Source organism: Notothenia rossii (genome assembly GCF_949606895.1).
Source record: "Notothenia rossii genome assembly, chromosome: 10".
NCBI lineage: Eukaryota > Metazoa > Chordata > Actinopteri > Perciformes > Nototheniidae > Notothenia > Notothenia rossii.
This window is the reverse complement of record NC_136908.1, coordinates 37370482-37394051: the sequence shown is the minus strand read 5'-3', so window position 1 is coordinate 37394051 and position 23570 is coordinate 37370482. Positions and strand designations below refer to the sequence as shown.

The 23570-nt window shown below is 41.1% G+C and overlaps 2 protein-coding genes across 4 annotated transcripts; one reads left to right on the top strand and one right to left on the bottom strand.

Moving 5' to 3' along the window:
* The first annotated feature begins 437 nt into the window (after positions 1–437).
* Positions 438–8396, top strand: tmem200b (transmembrane protein 200B). 3 transcript variants are annotated; one of them, XM_079655379.1, is made up of 2 exons: positions 438–650; positions 6489–8396. In XM_079655379.1, the coding sequence occupies exons 1-2, from the start codon at positions 544–546 to the stop codon at positions 7738–7740; spliced, it is 1359 nt and encodes a 452-aa protein (XP_079511505.1). In that variant the 5' UTR covers positions 438–543; the 3' UTR covers positions 7741–8396. The 3 variants fall into 3 exon arrangements, with proteins under 3 accessions (XP_079511505.1, XP_079511506.1, XP_079511507.1); XM_079655380.1 differs by lacking the exon at positions 438–650 and adding an exon at positions 661–796; XM_079655381.1 differs by lacking the exon at positions 438–650 and adding an exon at positions 4580–4828.
* An 8801-nt stretch (positions 8397–17197) lies between these two features.
* Positions 17198–18628, bottom strand: LOC307022879 (general transcription factor II-I repeat domain-containing protein 2A-like). The gene is made up of 2 exons (XM_079655784.1): positions 18535–18628; positions 17198–18435 (listed from the first exon to the last, which is right to left on the bottom strand). Exons 1-2 carry the CDS (start codon positions 18616–18618, stop codon positions 17470–17472), a joined length of 1050 nt encoding a protein of 349 aa, XP_079511910.1. The 5' UTR covers positions 18619–18628; the 3' UTR covers positions 17198–17469.
* Between the last annotated feature and the right edge of the window lie 4942 nt (positions 18629–23570).

The following is a 23570-nucleotide window of genomic DNA, read 5'->3' as shown; positions in this document are numbered from 1 at the left end:
TTGTTTAATTTGTTTTGTTTTATTGTTTTAATTTTTTCATTAATATTTCCAGTACTGTATGTTGCATGTTTTTTTATTTCTTCTTGGCTTAGTTGGCCAACTCATTTACATAAATGTTGATTAATGTGCACTGTCCCTGTTAAATAAATAAATCAAATAAACATCATTAATACAAAACTGTAAAGTAACTAAAGGTATTAGATATATGTATTGGAGTAAAAATACACCATTTGTCTCTGAATTGTAGTGGAGTAGAAGAATGAAAAGTAATTTAATTTAATATTTATTTCCATCACGGATTTTGGAGAACATAATTCCAGTCATTTCTGACTCGTCCAGAAACGGAGACATCCAGTCACGTTAGTCTTTGTGCGGCTTTTATTTTGAAAAGCCCAGTGTATTGTAAAGGGGAGGTCCATCAGTCTGCCTCACAGAGCTGCCCCTCTGCGGCTGCAGAGCGGCGGGATCTGCTGGGCTCCTGTCCTCACAAAGGTCGTCTTGATTCAGTCCTGAGGGGTGTGAGGAGATGATGTGTCGGCGGGGATGCCACCATCAGGGTGCCGCACAGCCTGGAGACTGTTCACCCCACAGGATCGGGATGTTCTGAGCTCCAACTATGAACCAGCTGCAACAGGATCCGAGGAATACAGGCAAGTTTTCAAAAGCTGCAGAGAACTCCTGAGGTCTGTTAGAGTCTGAGAGAAACGTTACTGTGAGTTCTGTCACTGAGGCAGACAGTGTGGAGGAATGCAGCAGACTGTCTGTAGCCCCCATACAGCAGCAGTCCATCCTTAAGGTACATATATAATTATAACGCATTCTTTCTGTCGATTGAACAAGCTCTGGGTTTTTCTCGCATTTATTTGATTGGAGATGATGTCAAACGGGGAGCTGCCTTATCAATAACAGCTTGTTTTGCATCGCAACTGTAAGGCATTGTCTCCATACATTGTGTCTTTCTATTCACATCATGAAGCACAACATGTGGCTCCCCAGGAGTGAACTGGCTCCAGATCAGCTTCCTCTGCTGGCTGCAAGCAGGATCTGAACAGAATGAGAATGAGCCAATGCAGTGGGTGCAAAAACACGGAGGGGAAACAAATACTCCACATAAGCAAAACCACTGCGATAAAATATATATATGTTATGGACTGGAGACACTCTTTTTCTCCAGTGTGTGTTCTCTCTGCTCCATCCATCCTGTGTGTGTCAGTCTGCGAGCAGCACACTGTGTTGTCCTGCTGCTTTCATCTGTGTTACTGCAGTCAGAATCCAGGAGGATAGGAGCATACAGATGGAATACTACTGTTGTATTAATATTTCAGTGTTTCATCATCTTCTGCACTTATGCTACTGGTGTCCAAAAAGATAGCATGATAGTGTGATATGAGGTTAAGCTCACATTAAAGTAATTAAGACATACAAACGTCTCAACTGCATGACTAATGTCTTATTCAAAACAGCTGTACTACCTGTGCTGTGTTTCAGATATAGACAACCAATATATAGCTGACCTATGTGATGACACACAGTCTGTGCGAAGGTTAACATATTCACATTTGTTTTTAAATTGTTAACACTCAGAGTATAGTTGTTCGGTTTGGCTGTATAAAATTATAACATTTTAATTTGATTTAATAATAAATATATTATGGTATTCTGTGTGGGTGCACAGGAAGAGAGAGAGAGATGTGTAAAAGTCATTGAGAGAGACATATGCTGCTGTGTTGAAAAAAATCCATATATACTAGAAAAAAACGTTATGTTTTTTAAATTGAAATATTTAAGGGAAAAATATCTTGACATTTCAGAAGCTGGAACTGTGAAATGTTTCTTATGCAAAAACATACTTTTACTTACTATACTTTGTTGTCTTCTGATTTATTTTAATCTACATCACAGTTATGTGGTTATGTGTTGTGTATGTACAAATCTGAATCTATGAGGAACAAGTTAATAAAGCTTCAAAGTAAATGAAGTGTAAGAAAACGTACAATATATTTTATTAGTGGAGTAGAAATATAAAGTTGCACAGAAAGAAGAACTAGTTACATTCCACCACTGTTTATGTAAATATAACAACAAGGTAAATAATATTCAAATTGACCAAATCAAGCATTTAAAATTGCTCTGGGTTTGGGATGGACAGACTGTTAGGATGGATAGGAACAATCAGTCGAGAGACACAGTTTGACAGTTTTGTAAACTAAATAATTCAGAAGCTGAATAAGATGATGACACTTCCTGAGTCTGAGATATGTTTTGAACCTTTAAAGCTGGGGAGTAATTCTCTCTTACTCACTGTTTATATGGAAGGTGTAGATACACTGAATGTTGTGTGGACCTGAAGTAGCATGAGTATTATTAATGTGTTGACATACATAAACAAAAGTGCACTAACAAGGCCATTTTGCTAACTTAAATCTTTTGTATATTTCCCAAATAAATCATTTTGGCTTGCTTAGTTAGTAGTCTCTCGTATTGTAGGTGACAAAAGCGAATTCCGTTTTTGCCTGGGTCTTAATATTTGCAGGGGGAGACGGAGCAGTGACTCAGCGTTGATATGTGATATTCAGCAGGGTGAGAACGTTTGACTCTGATTGCAACACTCAGGACCTCACAATGTTAGAAGCTGATTTTCCATTTCACCCTGCTTTGTTTATGACAATGTGGGAAGTGGAGAAGAATAGCACATGTGCAAGCGTTTCTTTAATTTAGTGTATACCTTGTTGAATTTACAAGCTCCACACGGACCAGGAAGGTTTGGAACAGTCTGAGGAATTTCACTCTAATTATTTTCACTGGTGATTAGCATTGGAGAAGGACTGTGCGTGATATACAACCGCTGACTAATGGGGCTGAATACTGCTGGTTTCCAGGCATCCCTGTGTGATGATGACAGTCACAAAGCGTAACAGAAGGAAAGTATTTGGTTGTATCTACAGCGGACTCTGAATCCAGATGTGTGCTTCATGTGAGAGGCTCTGGACTCTGGACTCCCCAGGTCTGACGTATGCTTCCTGAATAATTCAGCTGTACAGAGCTGGGGTCGCTGGTGAGATACAACACGTAGACCAGTGGCCTGTACTACGAAGCAGGATTTTCGGTTAGCGAGGTAACTTCAGGGTTAACTCTGGGTTTCCGGTCCTACGACGCTGGTTCACTTCTTACCGGGGTAGATCTCCATGGTAACTTATGCTGAACACCTAACCTGCTCCGGAGCAGGTTATGTTCCAGATAAGAGATCAACTCAGTGAAAGCATCGCCTGCTGACCAATCAGAGCTCAGTGTGCAGAGTTTAAAGCTATCAAGTAATATTACAGGATAAAGGAAATACAGTTTAAACTGCCGCATGCAGGGAAGACGCCGACGTGTCGCACTTATCATTCATATCATATCATCAATAGCATCATCGATCATATCATATCATAATATATCATATATTTCCTTATCTGAGTCAGCTTCTCGAGCCGTATCTGGCCGTGCAACACTTACATTGTCACATACTGTATGCAGAAGTATTATTTTAACCTGATTAATTACTGTTAGTTTTGGAATACCTCAATATCAAATGCATTGAAATCATAACAATAAGATGTTTTTTGCTTTAGTGTATTATGTAAGACATCAGAACAAGGTGACCTTAGAAAAGAAGAAAACCAAGATATTTAATATTAGGATATGTCATATTAAAAGGGCCACGTTAGTCTAATTTTCAGGTTCATATTTGTATTTAGTGTCTCTGCTGGTACATGTCTCCATTCTTATATGTCCGGCCGCTCAGTCAGTAGGGGCTTGGACTGGGAGCTAAGGTCGCCGGTTCAAGTCCCCAAACAGAACATATGGAGTGACGACTGGTACTTGGAGGGGTCCCAGTTCACCTCTTGGGCCCTGCCGTGGTGCCCTTGAGCAAGGCACCGGACAACTATTATTTATTATTTCAATTATTATATTATTATTTCAAAACGTATTGCAACATTTTAATCCTGCTAGTAATCCAGTTACCTAGAATCCAGTTACCTTATTTGTATCTGTTAAAAGTAATCTGTTACTCCCTAAGCCTGAATATAAAGCAGCTCCTACACTGGGAGTATGATTCCAGATCTACTGGAACATCTTGGCAGAGAAACATAAATCATTCTTTTTTAGAATAATCGTGAAATCACAAGAGCCGTTTGAAGACCTCAGGATCAGTGACTCATGTTAGGTTCAAAGAGATCTTCCCAGGACCGCAGCCGTCACAGGGTGTTAGCTTTAGTCAAAGAGTTTTTGGACTACTGCCTTGGCTTCAAATTAGCCAAACCTTTCTATTTTATTAATTTCTAAATGATCATGGTTGGATTTATATATAGGGCCTTTCTACTCTTGCAGCCTCTCAAAGTGCTTCTGGACTACATGCCAACTTTTACATATTCACACTAGGCTTGGGTGGTATGACGGTATTACGGTATACCAGGGTATTTCGAAATCCCGTCAGTAGGATTTTCAATACCGTGACGTCACAGACTGTGCGCCAAATCAAAGATGCGTTTCATTCTATTACACTGACACGGAGTTTTGACAGGGATGACATTGGTTGTAATGCACAGCACGCGCCAGCAGAGGGCAGGGGAGGGCAGTCCGTCTTTCCCGCTCTCAGAGCTCAGCACAGAGCTGAGCTGAGCAAGATGGCGGCAGCATTTGCCAGCCCCAAACTCGGACAACTACTAAAAAAGAAAAATGACTCTGGGGCTGTTTGGGACTATTTTGGGTTTACTCATCGCCAGTGAATTCATCCAGCACAACGAGAGACAGAGGCACTTCTTTGGGAATGTTTAAGACGGGATGAGTGAGTGTTGACATTTTTTAATCCTATGCAACTGGTTGATGGTTTTGTAGTCGAGGTCGGACGGTTTTAAAAAAGAAAGCATTTACGTACTAAACATTCACGCGAGTAATCCAATGAATCAAATGGAAATAAGGTTTTTAACACATGCACGGAATAATATTGCCAAACTAGTTGGTGAATAGAGCAAACTTTATTCAATAAGTCAAGTATTTACTCCCGGAAAATGTTTATGTATGATGATATATTTTTAATTTAGCTCACAATGGAAACAACGTCGGACATCGACAAACGCGTCCTGTATCCGATCTCAAAATGTGCCATTTGCACAATGTGTCATGTATGCAGCCCTTGTTTTGTACTTGCGCGCACGTCGCGGCACTTTGCGAGCGTCTATCGGCTCGGGCTGCATTTTACACCGAACATATAATATACCGTTCGAAACAAATATTTGCCGCCCAACGCCACCTCGCTCAAGTGGACCCAAGTCATACCGTCATATACCGTATACCACGGTATGATGTCAGCAAGGTATGACGGTATGAAAAAAATGATACCGCCCAAGCCTAATTCACACACACATGTATACACTGATGGCATTACTAGAATACAAACTGCTCATAGTTCATCTGTGTATCTGTGCTGCTGCAAATACAGGTTTCACACCAATATGAAGAGCAGCGGTTCGATCCCCGTTTAGTTCGATCCAAAGCTCAATAAGTCTTACACACTGATACCTGTTCAGGAGTTATTTGGGGTCCACTAACTTGCCCAAGGACACTTCTTCATGCACACAAACGGAGATAGGGATCGAACCGTCAATCTTCCCATAATAACTTTACTTTACAGTACTCTTACATATTTATATTTTGTGTAAATATTGTCTTCATTTGTTCTTTTTAGTCTTTAAAATTGTTTTCAAAATAACTTTTATATTCGTGCAATGTTTGGCTCCTTTCTTTAAACAAACATATTCTTCTTGCTGTGTCTTTGTTTGCCCAATTTACCAGAGGTGAAAAATAACTAAGAACATGTACACCGTACTTGATTACATATTTGAGGTACTTGTACTTTAGTATTTTCTTTTTATGCTACTTTATACTTCTACTCGACATTTTTTTGACAACATTGGTTTCTAGTGACTTTTGCTGGTTCATATTATTTAAACAAAAATGAAATCAACTAATTCATTATGATGTAATATTTTGAATGGAGAAACCTGGCAGTATAACTATTCATTCTCATAACTTACTGCTGCAAAATTAAAACTTTAGACACATGAATGCATCACTAAATATAAAACAGTATAATAATGTATATTATTTGGAAAATAGCCACTTTGTATAATGAGTACTTTTATATTTTGTTCTGTAACATTTTGAATACAGGACTTGGACTTACTTGCAATCGAGTATTCCTACAACGTATTATTATTTGTACTTAAGTATAACATCTGAGTACTTCTCCCCCTTCTGCCATTTACATCAAAGCAAATTCCTCGTATGTGTAAACATACTTGGAAATAAAACTGATTCTGATTCTGGTGTAGTCAGGTAATAATTCTACATATCACATTTATTTTATCCATTAGCCATTTAACAACTGATTGTGTATCCTTAGATGTCAGACCTGCATTAACCAATGACATGTCTTCTCTCCCTAGGCATCTGACCGGGGTACAGCAGAATCTCTGGACTGACCCGATCATGAAGTCCCAGAAGGCCCAAGGTGTCCTACCAACTTCTCCCTGCCCACGCAAGCGCCGCTTCACCCTACGCAGCAAAAAGAAGAAGGACGGGGTGATCCGAGGCAAGCTTCGCATCCGCTCCATTCCCGGAGCCTTCCTGGTGCTGGGGGTCAGTGTGGTGGTTGTTGGCACGGCCCTGGCTGTGGCGGGGTACTGGCCCTACCGGATATCCAGGGCGCCGCTCCTGGGAGCTGCTGAGGGGGAAAGTATCTCTGAGTCGCAGAGTTCCGGCTGGAGTATGGGAGCAAAGAGCTTCCTCTCCACAGCCAGCTTCATCCACAGTGAACGGATGAAGCTGCTGGGGCCCGTCATCATGGGAGTGGGCCTCTTCATCCTCATATGTGCCAACACTGTCCTGTACGAGAACCGGGACAGGGAGACGCAGATGTTGCTGGCTCAGATGCACAGCGTGATCTGCTCCGTGTCCGCGGTTGTCCCCTCGGCGGACCTCAAAGACATTGCTGTAGCCAACATGTCCAGACACTACGAGTGGCTGAGCAGTTTACCCGCCGCCCACCTCAACATCCTCTGTGTGCAGCAGATCACCAGCGCCGAGCCCCTGCTGCGCACAAGACCCCCCGCAGAGCAGGAGGACCAGGCAGAGGGCATCTACCAGCAGCAGGCCATGCTCCAGACAGAAGCCCTCCACCACCAGGAGTCAGAGTCTCCGTCTTCCCTCGACTCCTCCCCCTCTAACTCCTGTAACTCCAGTCAGACTGATTTGAACACGCAGTTCGGAGCTGATGACGGTGCCAGCTTCACTCGCCCGCTCGTCAACAACTTCTTGCAGTCGGCCAGCTCCATGTCCACCCTGGACGAGATGGAACACCACGCCGCACAGCCGAGGCGCTGCCACAGTATGAGCTACAGGACTAACCTGTACACAGCTCCACCTGTGCGTCTGGAGAGTGGAGAGGAGGGGGAGATAAATCAGCAGGTGGTCTCAGGTAGAGAGGCTTCCTCAGATGTTTGCGTGAACATCCCTTGGGCAGTTGTGGATGCCGCAGAGGAGCAAACTCGCCGGAGCTGGCCTCGGCTGGACCTGAGTGGCGGGAGGCGGTACCTGAAGCTGGAGAACAAGGAAGACTCGGTGTTCCGGCTGCTGGGGCAGCTGGAGCAGCAGTGTGTGCAGTGGGATAAGAGTTTTGGATCTGGGCCTTTCCAATGATCGGCAGCTTTTTATGGTGAACTCTGGATACAAACACCCTTGCAACCATCATGACATCTTCCTGTGGATTCTATATTTTGGTTGGGGCAGAGACACTGAGCCCTGGATCATATAGAGTACAGTATTTCTCACAGGATCTTCCAAAACTAGAGCACTTTCGCAATCTTTAGTGGAATAATGATATGCAGAGGTTACAGTCTGTGCTTGGCTTCCAATCTGATTCGTCAGATGTTTTATATAATTAAAGGAACAATGCAGGCTCTGCACTGTCACAGATGAGCAAAAAGGTTTGACACACCGTTTACTTCTGCAATATGGGGTTGGCAGCAATGCCAGAAACTTGTTTCTCAAAACAGAGCTGTGTTTGACAGTTTCTAGGACACAGTGTGCAGCAGAGATAGAAGGGTGATGGGTTTCACTGTGCTAACAACTCTGAACCAAACTACCTGGACCTGAGTCCATAAAGTGCTGACAGCTATTCACAAATGCAACTGGTATATTACAATGGAAATTGTTTTCCTCAGACGAGGTCCCATACTCCAAATGAAATGCATGACAGTGATGTACAGTATGTTACATCTTAATACTTATGCAGATGAATGTCATTGTGGGGTTTATGTGTATAAGAAGTGATAATAAAAGGATCATTCAGTTTATTATAGCTTGGGCCTTGTTTTCTTAGGCTTGGCCGCTGTTTCTGTGGTAACCTTGGGAACAACCTTCACGTGTATTGCAGTTATGTTTATTAATTTGCTATATTGCTTAATTAACTACGTTTTAGTTCTGTGGTACTCTTTGTATACAAAGAGTTTCCCCATGATCGATTCATCTTAAATGGTCAAAACTAAAACATATGTGAATAAAGAGAGATTAAATAAAATGTTTGTCTACTGCAAACTGTGAAAGAATTCTGAAGATGAGAGTAATGCCGTGCAGAGCCACAGCTTCAACCAAACAACACATCCAGCACTAGGCAAAACTATTTAAACATTTAATGGAGGGTTTATAACAAACTATATTGTTTACGTTTGCAGATTTATTTTTTTATTATGCATTTACTGCCCCTGTGGGCCCCCAAAAGGTGAAGCCGCTGAACAAACCTAATGAATGGCAATATAGCTGTGCACGGTTGTAAAAAGTTTCATACTTGACATTACTGACATTTGTTTATATTGTGTTATAATTCCCATTTAATGCGATGAGGATCTTTTTATTATGCATTCCCTGTTGCATTATAATGTGCCTGAAAACCCTGATTTTAATGTATTACAAATATGGGAATTATTATACACTATGACCCTTCAACAAAAAATGTCAATGAATGAAAAAAACAAGCTTTATAAACATGGACGTCATAAAAAGTGATACCAAAATCAAAACTAGTGAACAATACTGTACATCAGTCACCACTTATTGCTGTGTGCAAATGCATTACAGTTATAAACCATTACTATTCTACATAGAGGGACTGTGAGTGTGTTCAGCTATAGAGTAGTGCAGGCATGACGTATATTTAAAATAAGCTCTTTCACAAGCACACGTTTATGATACATGGACATTTTGTGTTGCAGGATTATCTCCACATATTAACATTATAATAGTTGAAACAAAAATGCTATCGCTAGAAGTCAAATACGTAGCTATAAATTAACTACATCATGAACAAATGACTTCACGCCAACGGCGCTAAGCTAAAGGCGGCTAATGTTCGGCGTAATGGCGTTTAGTAGCTTCATTTAAATGCTAATTAGCAATCGCAGAATTTATGACATGTAAAAGCTTTAGACATTCACCAGTGGGGTATTTACTGATGCATTTTATGTTGAGTAACAATATCTCTTCAGCTTTTATTAGACACAGAGTCACAGACCTTATGTGGGGAATCTAATCAAAAAAACATTGACTTCAAGATGAGCGAACCAGAAGTGCTTAAATGCTGACTCATTAAGGGGTTAGGACTCATTACTGTTTTTGGGATTTTGTTGTTATTATTACTAATAGGAAGGATGGCCATAACTATAAAAATATGACCCAAGTTGTACAAAGGTTTGTCCTTAATAATGAAGGGAAGCTCTTTGCTGTCTTTATTGTGGTTGCTGCAGTATTTTATTGTCATGAAAGCAGGGACCCCTCCTCTCTTCTGCTGATTTCCTGTTGACCGTCTCTTCTTAGAATGCAACAATGCAAACCCCCCCCCCAATACCAACAAATGGATACAACTGATTGTGGAGAAGAGGCATGCCCACAGCTCTAGTGAGACGAAGTGATCCAACCACTGTTACAGATGAGTGTATGTCATTGAGGGAAGGAGAATATCAATCCTGGTCTCATAGGCCCCCCTGCTTCCGTGTCCTCCCCCTTAGCAACACGTGCAGAGATGTGCAGAGGCGACCCCCCCATGTTTGAAACATCTTTATCTGGTTATCTGTTAGGGGTGTAACGGTTCACAGAATTCAGGGTTCGGTATGTACCTCGGTTTGGGAGTCACGGTTCGGTACAACAAGAAAAAGCAAAAAAAAGTACCAAATGCATAATTCCAGGTTTGTAGTTATTTATTTTTGAAAAGTAGTGCAAGTTTCAGTATACAAATAAGGAACTCTAACATTTTGAATAATTAACTGTATTACACAGTTAAAAAAAAAACACAAACAGCACACACACTCAGATGGCCATATTATTCATAGCCTAATGGCTGATGTCAAACTTATTGGCTTCTTAAAAACAGCGGGGATCAGCTAATGAACTGCTGTTGTCTTTTGCCGGGCTCCGGTGATTGGCAAATCTGGGTGATGCCTTCTGATATGATTTAGCATGTTAGGCGTGTGTTGCCATTTGCTAATGGTGCGGTAAGCATACCGCACCGCTATCTAACAACGCCAACACACCGTCCTCGTCCGATAGACCACTCGCACTCCATTGTTGTTGTTGTCCACAGGGAACCCGACATTTTCCCACACAGCTGAAGCAGGTGGTTATTCTAGCTCCTGTGTGTTATCTGCAATCACCATACTAACTTTTCTTCTTCTTGTATTTTGTTCATTTTGTTGTGTTTTCTTCTTGTTCTTCATTGGTTGTTTAAGGCGGCTGGCAAACAGCTTGTAGGCGCAATACCACCCCCTGGATTATATAGTGTCGTGGATACTGCCCTAAGTGACAGACTTTTTTCCCACTCATAAAAAAAGGCGTATTCGTTGTGTGACTGCATGAACCGAGGCGTGACGGTTCGGGACGAATACGGAGACCGTTACACCCCTATTATCTGTGTGTGCTGCCTGTTCTGTATGCCATGTGTGTTCTAAATGTATACCAAGCAAAATGAGCGGTTCAGCAGAACAATCAGTGGCTGTGTCTTGCCCTGTGTCCACCACAGAATAAACAACATTGCCATGCCTGCAAAAGCAGCTGCTGTCTGTCAATGTCTCATTTATTCAAACTGTCGAAGTACTGGCTCCTGGTTGTATGCAGCATGTAATCATGTCTCCAAACTAGCTGCTGATGAGCCCATTCCTCAGCCCAAAGCAGAAAACATGTGAGACCCAGAGTCACTTTATCACCAAATGAATTAAATCTATTTCCTCTCCTTGTCCTCTGTACCAGCTTGGTATGAGCAGGGGATGATTGATGGAGTGGTATGTGGAATTCCCCAGCTGCAATTATCCTCATCAGAGCCTCCTGAAAATGTTCCCTTCTTATTACATTTTATGGTTCCTTCCAGGCAGGTATGCAGTCCCTTCCGATCTCTTTTCATTTAACTGGTTATTTACAAGATGGCTTCTGGGTTTCTAACAGCTCATAAAGCTAGCTAGCAGGACCTCCTGCCCTCTGCAGCAGACGCACAGGAAGGTACACTATTCCAAACCGGCCCCTATACCCCCCCTCCACCCCACTTCAACTCCCTTTGCACGTATACATGGAGCCTCTGTCACATTAAGGCTGTTCCAAATCAACTAGTGGGGAGTGGGACTTATTGAATCCTCCATCAGGAAGTTCTCAAACCCCCCAACAGTAAGTTATGAAACCCCCCCAGAGGAAGTTATTAAACCCTCCAACAGTAAATCATCAAACACTCCAACGGGAAGTTATTAAACCCTCCAACATGAAGTTATCAAACACTCCAACAGGAAGTTATTAAACCCTCAAACAGGAAGTAATTAAACCCTATAACAGGAAATTATCAAACCCTCCAACAGAAAGTTAATAAATACTCAAGCACGAAGTTTCAAAACAGGAAGTTATAAAATATAACTTCCTGTTATGTTTTATAACTTGCGGCGGACCAACTCGCGCTTGCGCAGTGCAAATCGGGTAGCCGTGCAAATCGGGTAATAACAAACCCTCCAACAGGAAGTCATTAAACCCTCAAGCAGGAAGTTATTAAACTGTTCAACAGGAAGTCTGCATCGTTTCTGATTAACCAGCTATTCTACCTGAACATGTGCAACACGCTGTTTATAAATGGTTCCGTTCAAACATTTACTAGTGTGTTTAGTCTATAAAATAGTAGATGTGTGCATTTGATTGTAACGTTTTTTATATTTACAGGGACTGTTGCAAAAACCAAGCAGCTCGTAAACATTACATTTAAGAAGTTTAGAAAAAAAATGACACTTACTTCATTATAATTATTATCAATTATTTGTCATCCAAGAGATTACGATTATATTCTAGGTTCCTTCAGCTGAGAGTGGACTAAAGAAAGAGTTCACTCTGTCACGGAGTGGGGGGTGTAGGGGTCGGTTTGGAATGTGGCCTATTAAATGAAAGTGGAAATGTGAAGGCTATATTTTTTGTTTCAGTTATTTAATAAGTTAATTTCAGGACAACTTTGGGAATTTTTGTTTGTTTTTTTTAGATAGATTTTGAAAGTGGAGATGGAGAGAGAGAGAAAAACAGCGCTGTCTGCTTAGTTGCAATACTGTAGCTCAAGCCTTTATGCAACTTAGGCCTATACATTGTTTATGTTACTTATATGCAGTGTTGGGTGTAACGCGTTACAGTAATATATTACTTTTTGCTGTAAAAAAGTAATGTAACGCATTACTAATGAAATGTGGGTAATATATTACCCGTTACAATGCTCAGTAACGCAGTTACAACAAATGTTATCCCAACAATTAAATGGTGTTTTGTTTTTTAAGAATGTAGGCCTACTAAGATAGCGAGACATTCCGACACCAGAGACAAATTGTGCGGATAGATTAGTAAACCTGGTGTGTTTACTCTTCAGGCTTCGCGTCGGGATCTTCGGGGCAGTTGAATGTTATGCACCCTCTATTCAAAAAACAGAACGGAGCGAGAAATACAAACAATAAATTGTGTCAGGTGCGCGTGACCTGCTCCGCTGCGCGTGCATCATTTCCAAAGTGCTTCCACAGCAGTGACACACATCTGTGGATAATCATTGATACAAAAATGGTTAAAGCAACCATCACTAAACGCCAGCAACACTGCATCTACTGCAGACAGTAGCAACAAGTCAGATGGGGACATCACGTTACCCTCCGTTGTGGACACTAGCTTACCCCCTGACTTGCCGCCCTCGCCCCCGGAGCAGCAGTCTTCGCCGCCCCTCTGCGGCCCGCAGGTGCCAGGATACCACGGCAAAATCGAGCCTGCCCAGGTATATCTAAACAAGTACCCGTCTGTACAGTGGGGTTAGGTGGTCATTTTGCAGCTTGTGGTATAAAAATAGACAATGGCTAGAATATTCATGTGAAAATAGAGCCATATTCTGCCATGCCTGTAGAAATGTTGGGTCAAAAATAATGCATACAATAGCACAGATGCCTTCACCACGAATGGCTACAAAAAGATCTCATATCCCAAGCTTATCAACAAGCTAATGTTGCAGCTGAAATGTTCTCCAGGTCACAAAGTCAACCTCACATGATACCAGTTTTCAAGCACAGTAAATATTCTCTTCCAAGAGTATATGATGGGACCAAAGTGATGATTTAGTACATGGTTTTAATAATACTTTTGCTTTTCAATGTTTGCCATTTCAAACCATGAGCTGGTTCAAATAATATTTGCCTTGATTTACAATATGTCCTCATTTGTTTTATCAGTACAGTTTTGAAGCTTTTGTGCTTTTCTTTGCCATAGTCCACTTTGGACTATATGAAATATTTCAGGATTGCACTTTTAACTCACTTGAAATGTTCTCACTTGCTTGGTTTCAAACATAACAAATGCCATAATCTGTTCATTGGGGACCATAAAATCAATGCTATTTTTCATTGCTGTTGCCAGCCACGATTGCTCATGTAAACCTACTACTGCTGCACCCCCTGTAATCTCAGATGCACCCTGAGTCATTTTGTTCTGGAACCGGGCCTGTACATGGACATATACTAAACAAACTACAGAGCCCATTCCGTGTCCTGTTATTGTTTACTTCCTGTCTGCCTTCTTCTGGTGATTTATCTGACGTCCAGCGCTCCGTCTTTTAACCTATTTTTCTTTCTCTTTCTTGATCCTCCTTAGCAACCTTCATTATAGTCCTTGACAGTGGTCTGTACTCTATTAACAAAGTGTCACATGTTAAGAATTTACAATCAGAATTGAGTATTCAACTAAGCCGTGTAATACAAGTTGTTAGTAGCCTTAAGGGCCTACACCAGGGGTGCCCATTACGTCGATCGGCATTCTGGGTAGATCGCAAGGCATTGAAAAAAAAAAGAGAAAAAAAAAAGTGTTCTTACTATGGCATTTAAGTGTGTGTGTGTGTGTGTGTGTGTGTGTGTGTGTGTGTGTGTGTGTGTGTGTGTGTGTGTGTGTGTGTGTGTGTGTGTGTGTGTGTGTGTGTGTGTGTGTGTGTGTGTGTGTGTATGTGTGTGTGTGTGTGTGTGTGTGTGTGTTAGTTTCCCGGGGAAAACCCTCACGAGAAACACCGGCTGTTGTTATGCCTGCTGTGACGTTAAGTTACTCCGTTCTCCGTTTGTAATTATGCCGTTACAAGATTCAAAGTTGTATTTATCATCTGAATTTGCCAAAACAAGTTTAATATTCTGAAAGCCAAGACTTTGTTTATTTGAATCAAATGAAAACAAACTGTAACGGACCCTGCCGTTTTATCTATGATTACTATACGCCTTGCATTCATAATTTCAGCCGGAGGGAGGGGGAGCTGCGCTGAGGAACAGCAGAGTGGTGAGTGAGAGCTGTCATCTTCCCTTTGTAAGCTTCAAAAATGTATTTATCGTGTGATTTTGGAAATAAAAGTTTCATATTCTGAAAGCCAAGACTTTGTTTATTTAAAATCAAACAAAACACCCGAACCCCGAAAGACTAGTTTTTTTTTAACTCAAATCGAGCGGGTAATTGTATTATAATAATACAATTCTACTAAAGAAAGGATATACAAATGAGTGGGGAAGCTGGACCAAGTAAGAAACAAAAAAGGTACAACTTCCATCTAGAATGGGAGGAGGACTATTTTTTCACAATGTCATATTCAAAGTGCACTTGTTTGATCTGCAAATCTACAATCGCTATTTTGAAGAAGGGAAATTTGGAGCGGCATTTTTGGATAGTTCACAGAACGTACGACACTGACTTCCCTCCAAAAAGCGAGCTGAGAAATAGAAAGGTGAAGGAACTGAAATCACAGTTGTCCGGACAGCAGGCATTTTTCACAAAGGTGACTTCAAAATCAAAGGAAGCCACCGAAGCATCGTTCAGGGTGAGTCACGCCATCATTAGGCACAAGAAGTCCGTCCAAGATGGAGAGATGATAAAAGAAGCATTTTTTTTTAAGCAACTGACAACTTGTTTCGGGACTTTAAAAACAAACCGGAAATATTATCTTCAATCAAAGCTCTCCTGCTATCAAGAAGTACAGTTACGCGGCGCTGTGAAGTTATGGCCGAGGATTTGACACAGCAGCTTCAGAAGGACATCGCGGACTGCGATTGTTTCTCACTGCAATTTGACGAGTCTACAGACGTAAGTGATACAGCTCAGTTGTGCATTTTTATTCGGATGGTGTTTACAGATATGACTGCAAAAGAGGAGATGTTAACAATACTGCCCATTAAAGAACACACACAGGGAGAGGACATTTTTCAGTATTTCAAAAACTTCATCGAGAAGACCCAGCTCCCTCTGTGCAAATTGGTGTCAATCAACACAGACGGTTCGCCTGCAATGGGTGGCCGCTCGAATGGATTTATTGCCAAGTGCAGGGAGGACGATGCTTTCCCCGACTTCCTCAATTATCACTGCATAATACACCAACAAGCATTATGCGCAAAAATGCTTAATTTGAAAGAGATAATGGATGTGGCAATGAAAATCACCTGTTCTATTCAAGCCAGATCTCTTCAAAGACGACTGTTCCGTTCCTATCTGGAGAAGGCTGACTGCGACCATTCTGAGTTGTTGCTACACACTGATGTGAGATCACTGCAAATTATTTGGTTCTTACCAAGAAAAAAAACCTTACATTTAGAAGTGTTAGATATTTTTTCTTGTTTTAAGAATTAATTTCTTATTTTAAGTCTTCAACTTAACGGTATAATCTTATATCAAGCAAAACTTTACTTTTTTGTCTCAAACAGGCAGGGAATCCTAAAATGAGACAATTAACACTTAAAATAAGATGTATTACGTTTCTCCTCCAAAGTCTCATCAAAATAAATCTTGATTTAAGATTCAATAACAAACTAAACATGCTTGATTCAAGAGTCACACAAAAAATATCTGAAAACACACTTTATTCCGTGGACTTTAAGCATATGACAAATGTTTGTTCACAAAACTGCACAGGGAGCACGAAACAGACAAGTTGGGAACCTTATAGGCCAACATATATTACATTACATTACATTATTTGGCAGACGCTTCTTTACAAAGAGACTAATAACCGAGGACATAATCATGGCATACAACACTTGCAGATACAAAATGCACAGGGAACAGAACAAATATGCCAAGTAGGGAATTTTTTTCCCTTTTCTTTCTTTCTTTATTCATGTATTTATTTATTATAATGTTTTTTTCCCCCTCCATATTACCGTCTGTGGGCAATATCATTTTTTTTAATTATTATTTTATTTTTATTTTTTTTGCTTGTTTTTTGTATAAAATTCACAAAAACAAAAGAAACATACAATATTATTGTTCCTCCATATTACTGTCTGTGGGCAGTAACATCACAAAGACTATATTTTATTGGTACAAAGGTACTGTCTTTGAAACTAACTGAAAAATAGGAGAGGCAGTCTAGTAGTTCTTTAACTAATTCTGTGGCCTGGGCAGCATTGGGAACTGCCACTTCATATGCCAGCAACTCTGGACTCAGATTCAGTGTTTCATAACATTGGAACTCAAAAGCAATAAAAGAAGAATCTATCAAAAAGATGTCTTTTATCAGTCCAAACACTGGGAAATCATCATCTACATCAGGGATGGGCAACTTTGAGGATTGTGAGGGCCAAAAAAAAAATTCCTCACTACCAGAGGGCCACTTCGTGACCATTCACTTCCATCGGCAGGATACTATATCCACAACATTTAAATAGCCAACTTTAGCTACTAATTTAATGAAAATAACTAAATATATATAGGCAATAAATGTTTATTGTACCAAACACTAACACTGAGTTTAACAACGAATATTCATCTTCGTATTGTGTTTCTATGCTTCCCTCACATTCCATACATAAAACCAAGAACATATGCATTTTTCTGAACTTCACCCACAGCTGGATCAGTAAGCTATACATCTTAATGAGATACTTGTGGCCTCTCCTGCTGCTGCACAATAGACTGAATGTCAATATCAACATTTGTACATCCGATTTGCATGAGATGGAACAGTGTCTCATCTGTCAGTCTGTTTCTCTCCCTTGACTTGATGTTCTTCATCATAGAGAAGTTGCTCTCGCAGATGTAAGTGCTGCCAAACATGCTGGCCATTGAGAGCGCAAAATCCCTGAGGAGTGGAAAGCGGGACTCGGGTAGCAGTCTCCAAAAGGAAATTCCCCTCTCCTGGCGCTTTGCTAGAAAGGGGTCTGACTGTAGTTCGCACATTTCAAGCTGCAACTCAGGGGGCTGCTCGATGATTGCAGCCGAGAGGGGGTTAGTGAATAACTCGATGCGTGGCTGCATGGTGTGGAAATCTTGAAAGCGCTTCTTAAACTGCTGCTGCAGTGTTTCTATGTCGGCTCTGTACTTGGGTAATGTTTTCTCACATTCGGGGGCATCTTTGCGCATCTCTTCACATGACCGGAAGTGCGCCAGATTAGGACGGTCGGCTGAAAATCCGTCTTTAAACAGAGTCAGTTTAGTAACAAATGCGTTCATGTGCGCATATAGATCCAACACGGTTTGGCATCTTCCCTGTAACCGCATATTCAGGTGATTAAGATGCGAGGTAATGTCCGCAAGGAAAGCCATGTCGAGAAGAAAATCTGTATTCCTGAGTTTTGCGCAGTACGCACTTGTATCACATTGGATGGTGTCCTCCAAGAACACAGGGATTTCTGCGCGTAGCGCAAAAAACCTCTCCAAGCATTTTCCACGGCTCATCCACCTTATCTGTAAATCACCGTATGCGGCGTTCACTTCATCCAAAAAGGCTATAAACTTCCTGTGATTGAGAGACTGGTTCCCTCCTCGAATGAGATTAGTAGTCTTGGTAACTAAATCCATGACATGGCTAACGTTCGTTGATTTGGCACACAGAGCCTCCTGCAATATCAAAACGAAATTTGATTTAGCCTGATTTTTTTTTTACAAAGAATGCCCACATTCAAAACCATTAGAATAGATAACAATAATGTTACCCACCTGATGTATGATGCAGTGCACTATTGGACAGTCAACGCCACTCTGGCGGAGGAGGCCGGCAAATCCAGTGCGCTTTCCTTGCATTGCTGGCGCACCATCGGTAACAACAGCTGAGAGCTTGTGAAATCCTCCGTGCGCACGTACAACATTTTCAACAGCGGCGAAAATATCTTGTCCTTTGGTAGTGCCAAGCCCGCCTTAACCTGCCATCAGGCCCTGGGGCTGATAGTTTTTGTAGGCCCCCTATTTAAACAACAAATCAAAGTCATTTATAGCCTCGGCAGGCTCTGTGATCGCACTTCTCCACTCTGCTCTACACGCGCCTGGTCCTCTCCTCCATATGAGTGACGTATCGGGCCTCCCTCATGTATTTGTCCGGTTGCCGTTGGCTCCCCTCCACGTAGCAAGTCCTCGTCGTCCTCTCCATCTCCTCCAACAGATAATGTCCCTCCTGTCTGTTTTTCCTCTCCCGCTACTCCATCGCTATCAGAACCAGACGGCCTACTTGTCTCCGAGGCCCCGCGGCCGGCACCGCTACCGCTCGGTACAGAACTCATCTGTCCTTCCTCCTCATCCTGGCCTACAGGTTTAAAATAACCTGTAAGCGTCGGCATTTTTTGTAATAGCTGCTTGTCTCGAAACTCCTTTTCCCTCAACAATTTCCTTTTCCGAGCGCCACTCAAACTTTTTCTTCACTCAATCACTCGCAATTTGAATAAGTCACATGTGAAACATATTCTCATTCTGACGTGTGTGTGTGTTTGTGTATATTTGCGTTTGTGTGTATTGTGTTTGTTTCCCGGGGAAAACCCTCACGAGAAACATCGGCTGTTGTTATGCCTGCTGTGACGTCAAGTTACTCTGTTCTCCGCTTGTAATTACGTCGTTACAAGCTTCAAAGTTGTACTTATCATCTGAATTTGCCGAAACAAGTTTAATATTCTGAAAGCCAAGACTTTGTTTTTTTTAAATCAGATGAAAACAAACTGTAACGGACCTTGCTGTGTTATCTATCATTACTCTACGTCTTACAATAATAATTTCAGTGGAGGGAGGGGGGCGGCGCTGTGGAACAGCAGAGTGGCGAGGGAGAGCTGTCGTCTTCCCTTTACAAGATTCAAAAATGTATTTATCGTGTGATTTTGGAAATGAAAGTTTCCTATTATGAAAGCCAAGAATTTGTTTATTTAAAAAAAACAAAAAACACCCGAAATAAAAAAAAAAGATTTTTTTTTTTTTTTTTTTTTTTTTTTTAATTGGCTCATGATAGGCCCCCGATCTCCGTAGGCCCCTGGGCTTCAGCCCAGGTCAGCCCGTGCATTAAGGCGGCCCTGGGTAGTGCCATGCAAAGAAGCCAGTTTCAATAACTCCTTGTGCACTTCAAATGAACTGTTAATGTCCCGTGTGTAGATGAGAAGCTGGCTCACATCAGTCACATCAGTGCTCTCATCCAACGCTAAGGAAAAGTATGCACAGTCATGCATAACTTGTTTTACCTTTTGTTCGACATGATTTTGTATTTCAAATATTCTTCGTGTCACTGTCCGACGGGACAAAGAGACGGTTTCAAAGTTTTTAGCCATGTTGTCATCTCCGAATGCTTTAGCCATCTGGACTGCACAACTTTTCACCATTTCGCCGTCAGACAGGGGCTTCTTAGCTTTAGCAAGCTCAAGGGAAACGGCATAAGACGCCGTGAGAGACGATTGCTGTGTAGTCGTGGCTCTGGTAAAAAAGGTCTGCTGCATATTTTCCCTTTCAGGTCAGCAACGATGGCGACTCTGGCAGCTCCTGTGTGCTTTTCATATTTGTCTTTATGGGTGCTGTTGTAGTGGCGACTTAAGGCGAGACACGGCAGGCAAAAACATCGTTTTTCAAGCACTGGTCAATTTTGAGATTTTGTGCTATTTTGATTCTATAACATGTTTTCTTTCAGGCTTTTGGAAGGAAAACGTACAAAATACACATTTAAGTGTTTATTTGACTATAGTTTGTCTATTTGCGTCAGTAGATTTCTGCTAAATTCACCAAAAGTTAGCTTTCTAACGAAACATAAAGTACCGCGACCGCTGTGTGCACCATGTCAACAGAGATATCGTTGGAAAGCTGTGTCTCTCCTGCACAATCTCATCGGATCCAAATATGGTCATTTCCTTTGTATCAGCAACCAATCGGGAAAGCACAAAGGGGTCTTAAACCAAGAAACGAATTTAGTCAAGACACACCAAACACATAGGTTTGCCTTTGAATTCTGTAAACAGATAATCTATTTCCCATTTTGGCTGAAAGAGACGGTTTTCTAGGTTCAGTTTTCTTTTTTGGGCGCTCATGTTTCTTTTCCCGCTAACGGAGGAAAGCCGCGAGGTAAACAGAAGACAATATACACTTGGCTGCAGGCCTCATGAATTTGGGGGGAGCGCCCTCTAGCGGTGAATATTATTAATTACAAGTGGGGTCTGGTTCAAATGATTTGCTTGTTTACAACTGTGAAACCAATATATTTTTGTAAATTGACTCGCGGGCCGCCCAAAGTGAGGGCGGTGGCCACATGCGGCCCGCGGGCCGCCAGTTGCCCATCCCTGATCTACATCTACGATAATCATAGATTTCCCACTAATGTACTTATTGCCATTAAGGATGTACCACTTTACAGAGACAACAGATTGCATGACCTCTATGCCTAAAAAATCTCTGACTTTTCTCTTAACATAATCTACATTTTTAACAGCAGAGACAGGCCCTGATTCTCTTTCAGTAGCAAAAATTGGATGCTCAATGCCTATTTCATTGCAACATTCAAGGAACTGATTATGGTTTGCAAGTGATTTACAAACATTCTTGAAATTTAATTTGGAAGCCCATTGCTTAAAATAGCTATGCTTAGCTTCAAATCTCATACACATACTTCTTACTAAAGGACCAAGAGATATGATCTGGCTTGGTAGATGTAGCATGTAATGCTGCTTGGGAATTACATTGGCTTCAGGAAATAGTTATTTGAACTGGTGCAGATGCTGCTCAATCATGTGCCTGAGCTGTAATACAGTTTGTAATGAAATAACAGGAGCAAGGACAATTTGAACAATTTGAATTAATTTGAGAATAAATGTGACATACTCATTATCCATATCATTAAAAAGAAAAGGTATTATTTTTAGAAGTATTAACATTTGTCCACACGACTGTTTTAATTTATTGTCATTGGCAGCTAAGGTGTTGACACTAATAGGGCATGGCTTATCTCGCATATCCAGAGGCGAGTAAGGAAAATGTATGATAGCTGAGTTAATCTCATCTAATTCTATCTGTCCTGACAGAATAAGTTGTTTCAATACAAGTTTTATTTCCATTGGTGCAACACCTTCAAAAAGTACATGCATTACATCCTGTGGAGTTTGTTTTATCAGGTCAAATGCTGGAAAATCAATTAGTCTGCTTCTTCTGTTAATCCCGTAAGTGGTTTTGAGGGATGCTTTCAATGTTTCTGTGCTTGCTTTGTCTATTTCAATACATTGCCTGATGTGTTTTTCCAAACTTCTTGCAGTAAACACATTTTCATCATACATGCTTTGCATGTCATTAAAGGAACATTCACAGTGTCTACATTTGCTATGAGCAAACCCTACACCTTGTTTAAACCCAGCAAGGTCATGTTGTGCAAGTGTGTCTCCACACACGGCTATCACAGCACCAAATAACTCAATTTCACCACTTGGGGTTTCAATCCTAACGCCATTGTAAAGAAGTGTCAGATCTTCCAGGATTCTTTTTAGTATAACATCAACACCCCATTGAGAAACATCCTTTGCCTTGGCAATAGCAAGCAGCCTTATTGCAGCCAACTTGGACCTGAATTTAGGATCAATATTACCTAAACTATAATAAAACATCAATAATTTATTCGCAGAGGCATGGGGGCCTAATGGGTTACATATTTCAATTTCATCGCTGTACAATAGTATTTGCAAAGCATTTGGCCTTTGAGAATATAATGGATGGGATGTAAAAAGAGCTCCATCAGTAAAATCATACAGGAATCCCTCTCTACTTCTTTGTGGAACAGTGCTCACCATGGAGAAGATTCTAGAATTCCTCAGTAACTGCTTAAGACTCTGAATGAGTGGTATGTAGTAAAAACTTTTATTCTTCAAGGCCATGACCCTTGAATGACCACGCTTTACCCAGCAAATCTTCTGGGATACTACAACTTCCTCTGGGTTGACTGGATTGAATAGTTCCCGGATGGTTTTATTCTGTCCGTATGCTGTGGTTGAGAAAGGATCCATGAATGTATCGAATGTAGCCAAAGCCTCATTCTGGAGCTGAGCAGTTGTCTCTGGACGGTCTTCAAACACCCTTTGGACTCTGTCCCTTAGTGTGTGAAGGAGAACAGCTTGGTACTGTTGCACCCCTGAGATGACACTCCTGACAGTTCTCTGTGAAAATATCAAAATACACATAAAAAATTACCCTCAAATAATTATTGATTACAGGCCCACAGTTAACATTAAAATATAGAAAGGAACTACAATAGAATTTATATTTTTAAAAAACATTAACAAATTATTCACAATTATATCATTAGTCCTAAAGCATCTGTCCATCGAGCCAAATTTACCTGTGACAAGTGGCCCTGTTCCCGAATGCTGATGGCAAATGCCGCTGCAGATCTTGCCAAATCAGGTCCTGCTCTGGATGTCCCAGCAACAGCATCCTCCTTCAGAAAGCAATGCATACATTTAACACAATGAGGTTTGTGTGTAAAACTTACTAAAGCTGTGATATTACTAAGCAAGTAAATACCCGGCTCTATACAAGTTAACATTAACTTCACAAGATACTACTTTGTTTACAACTTAATACTTAACGAATGACTAAAGCGCATGAATAATGCAGTCTACGAGATTGTTTCCACACATCTTACAGTAGTTGAAAACATCTTGTACCATTTCTCCTTATGGAGAAAAGCAAGCCATAATTCAGGACGGATGAGGAGGAACGATCACAGCTAGCCAACTCTCTGAGATGATTGGCAC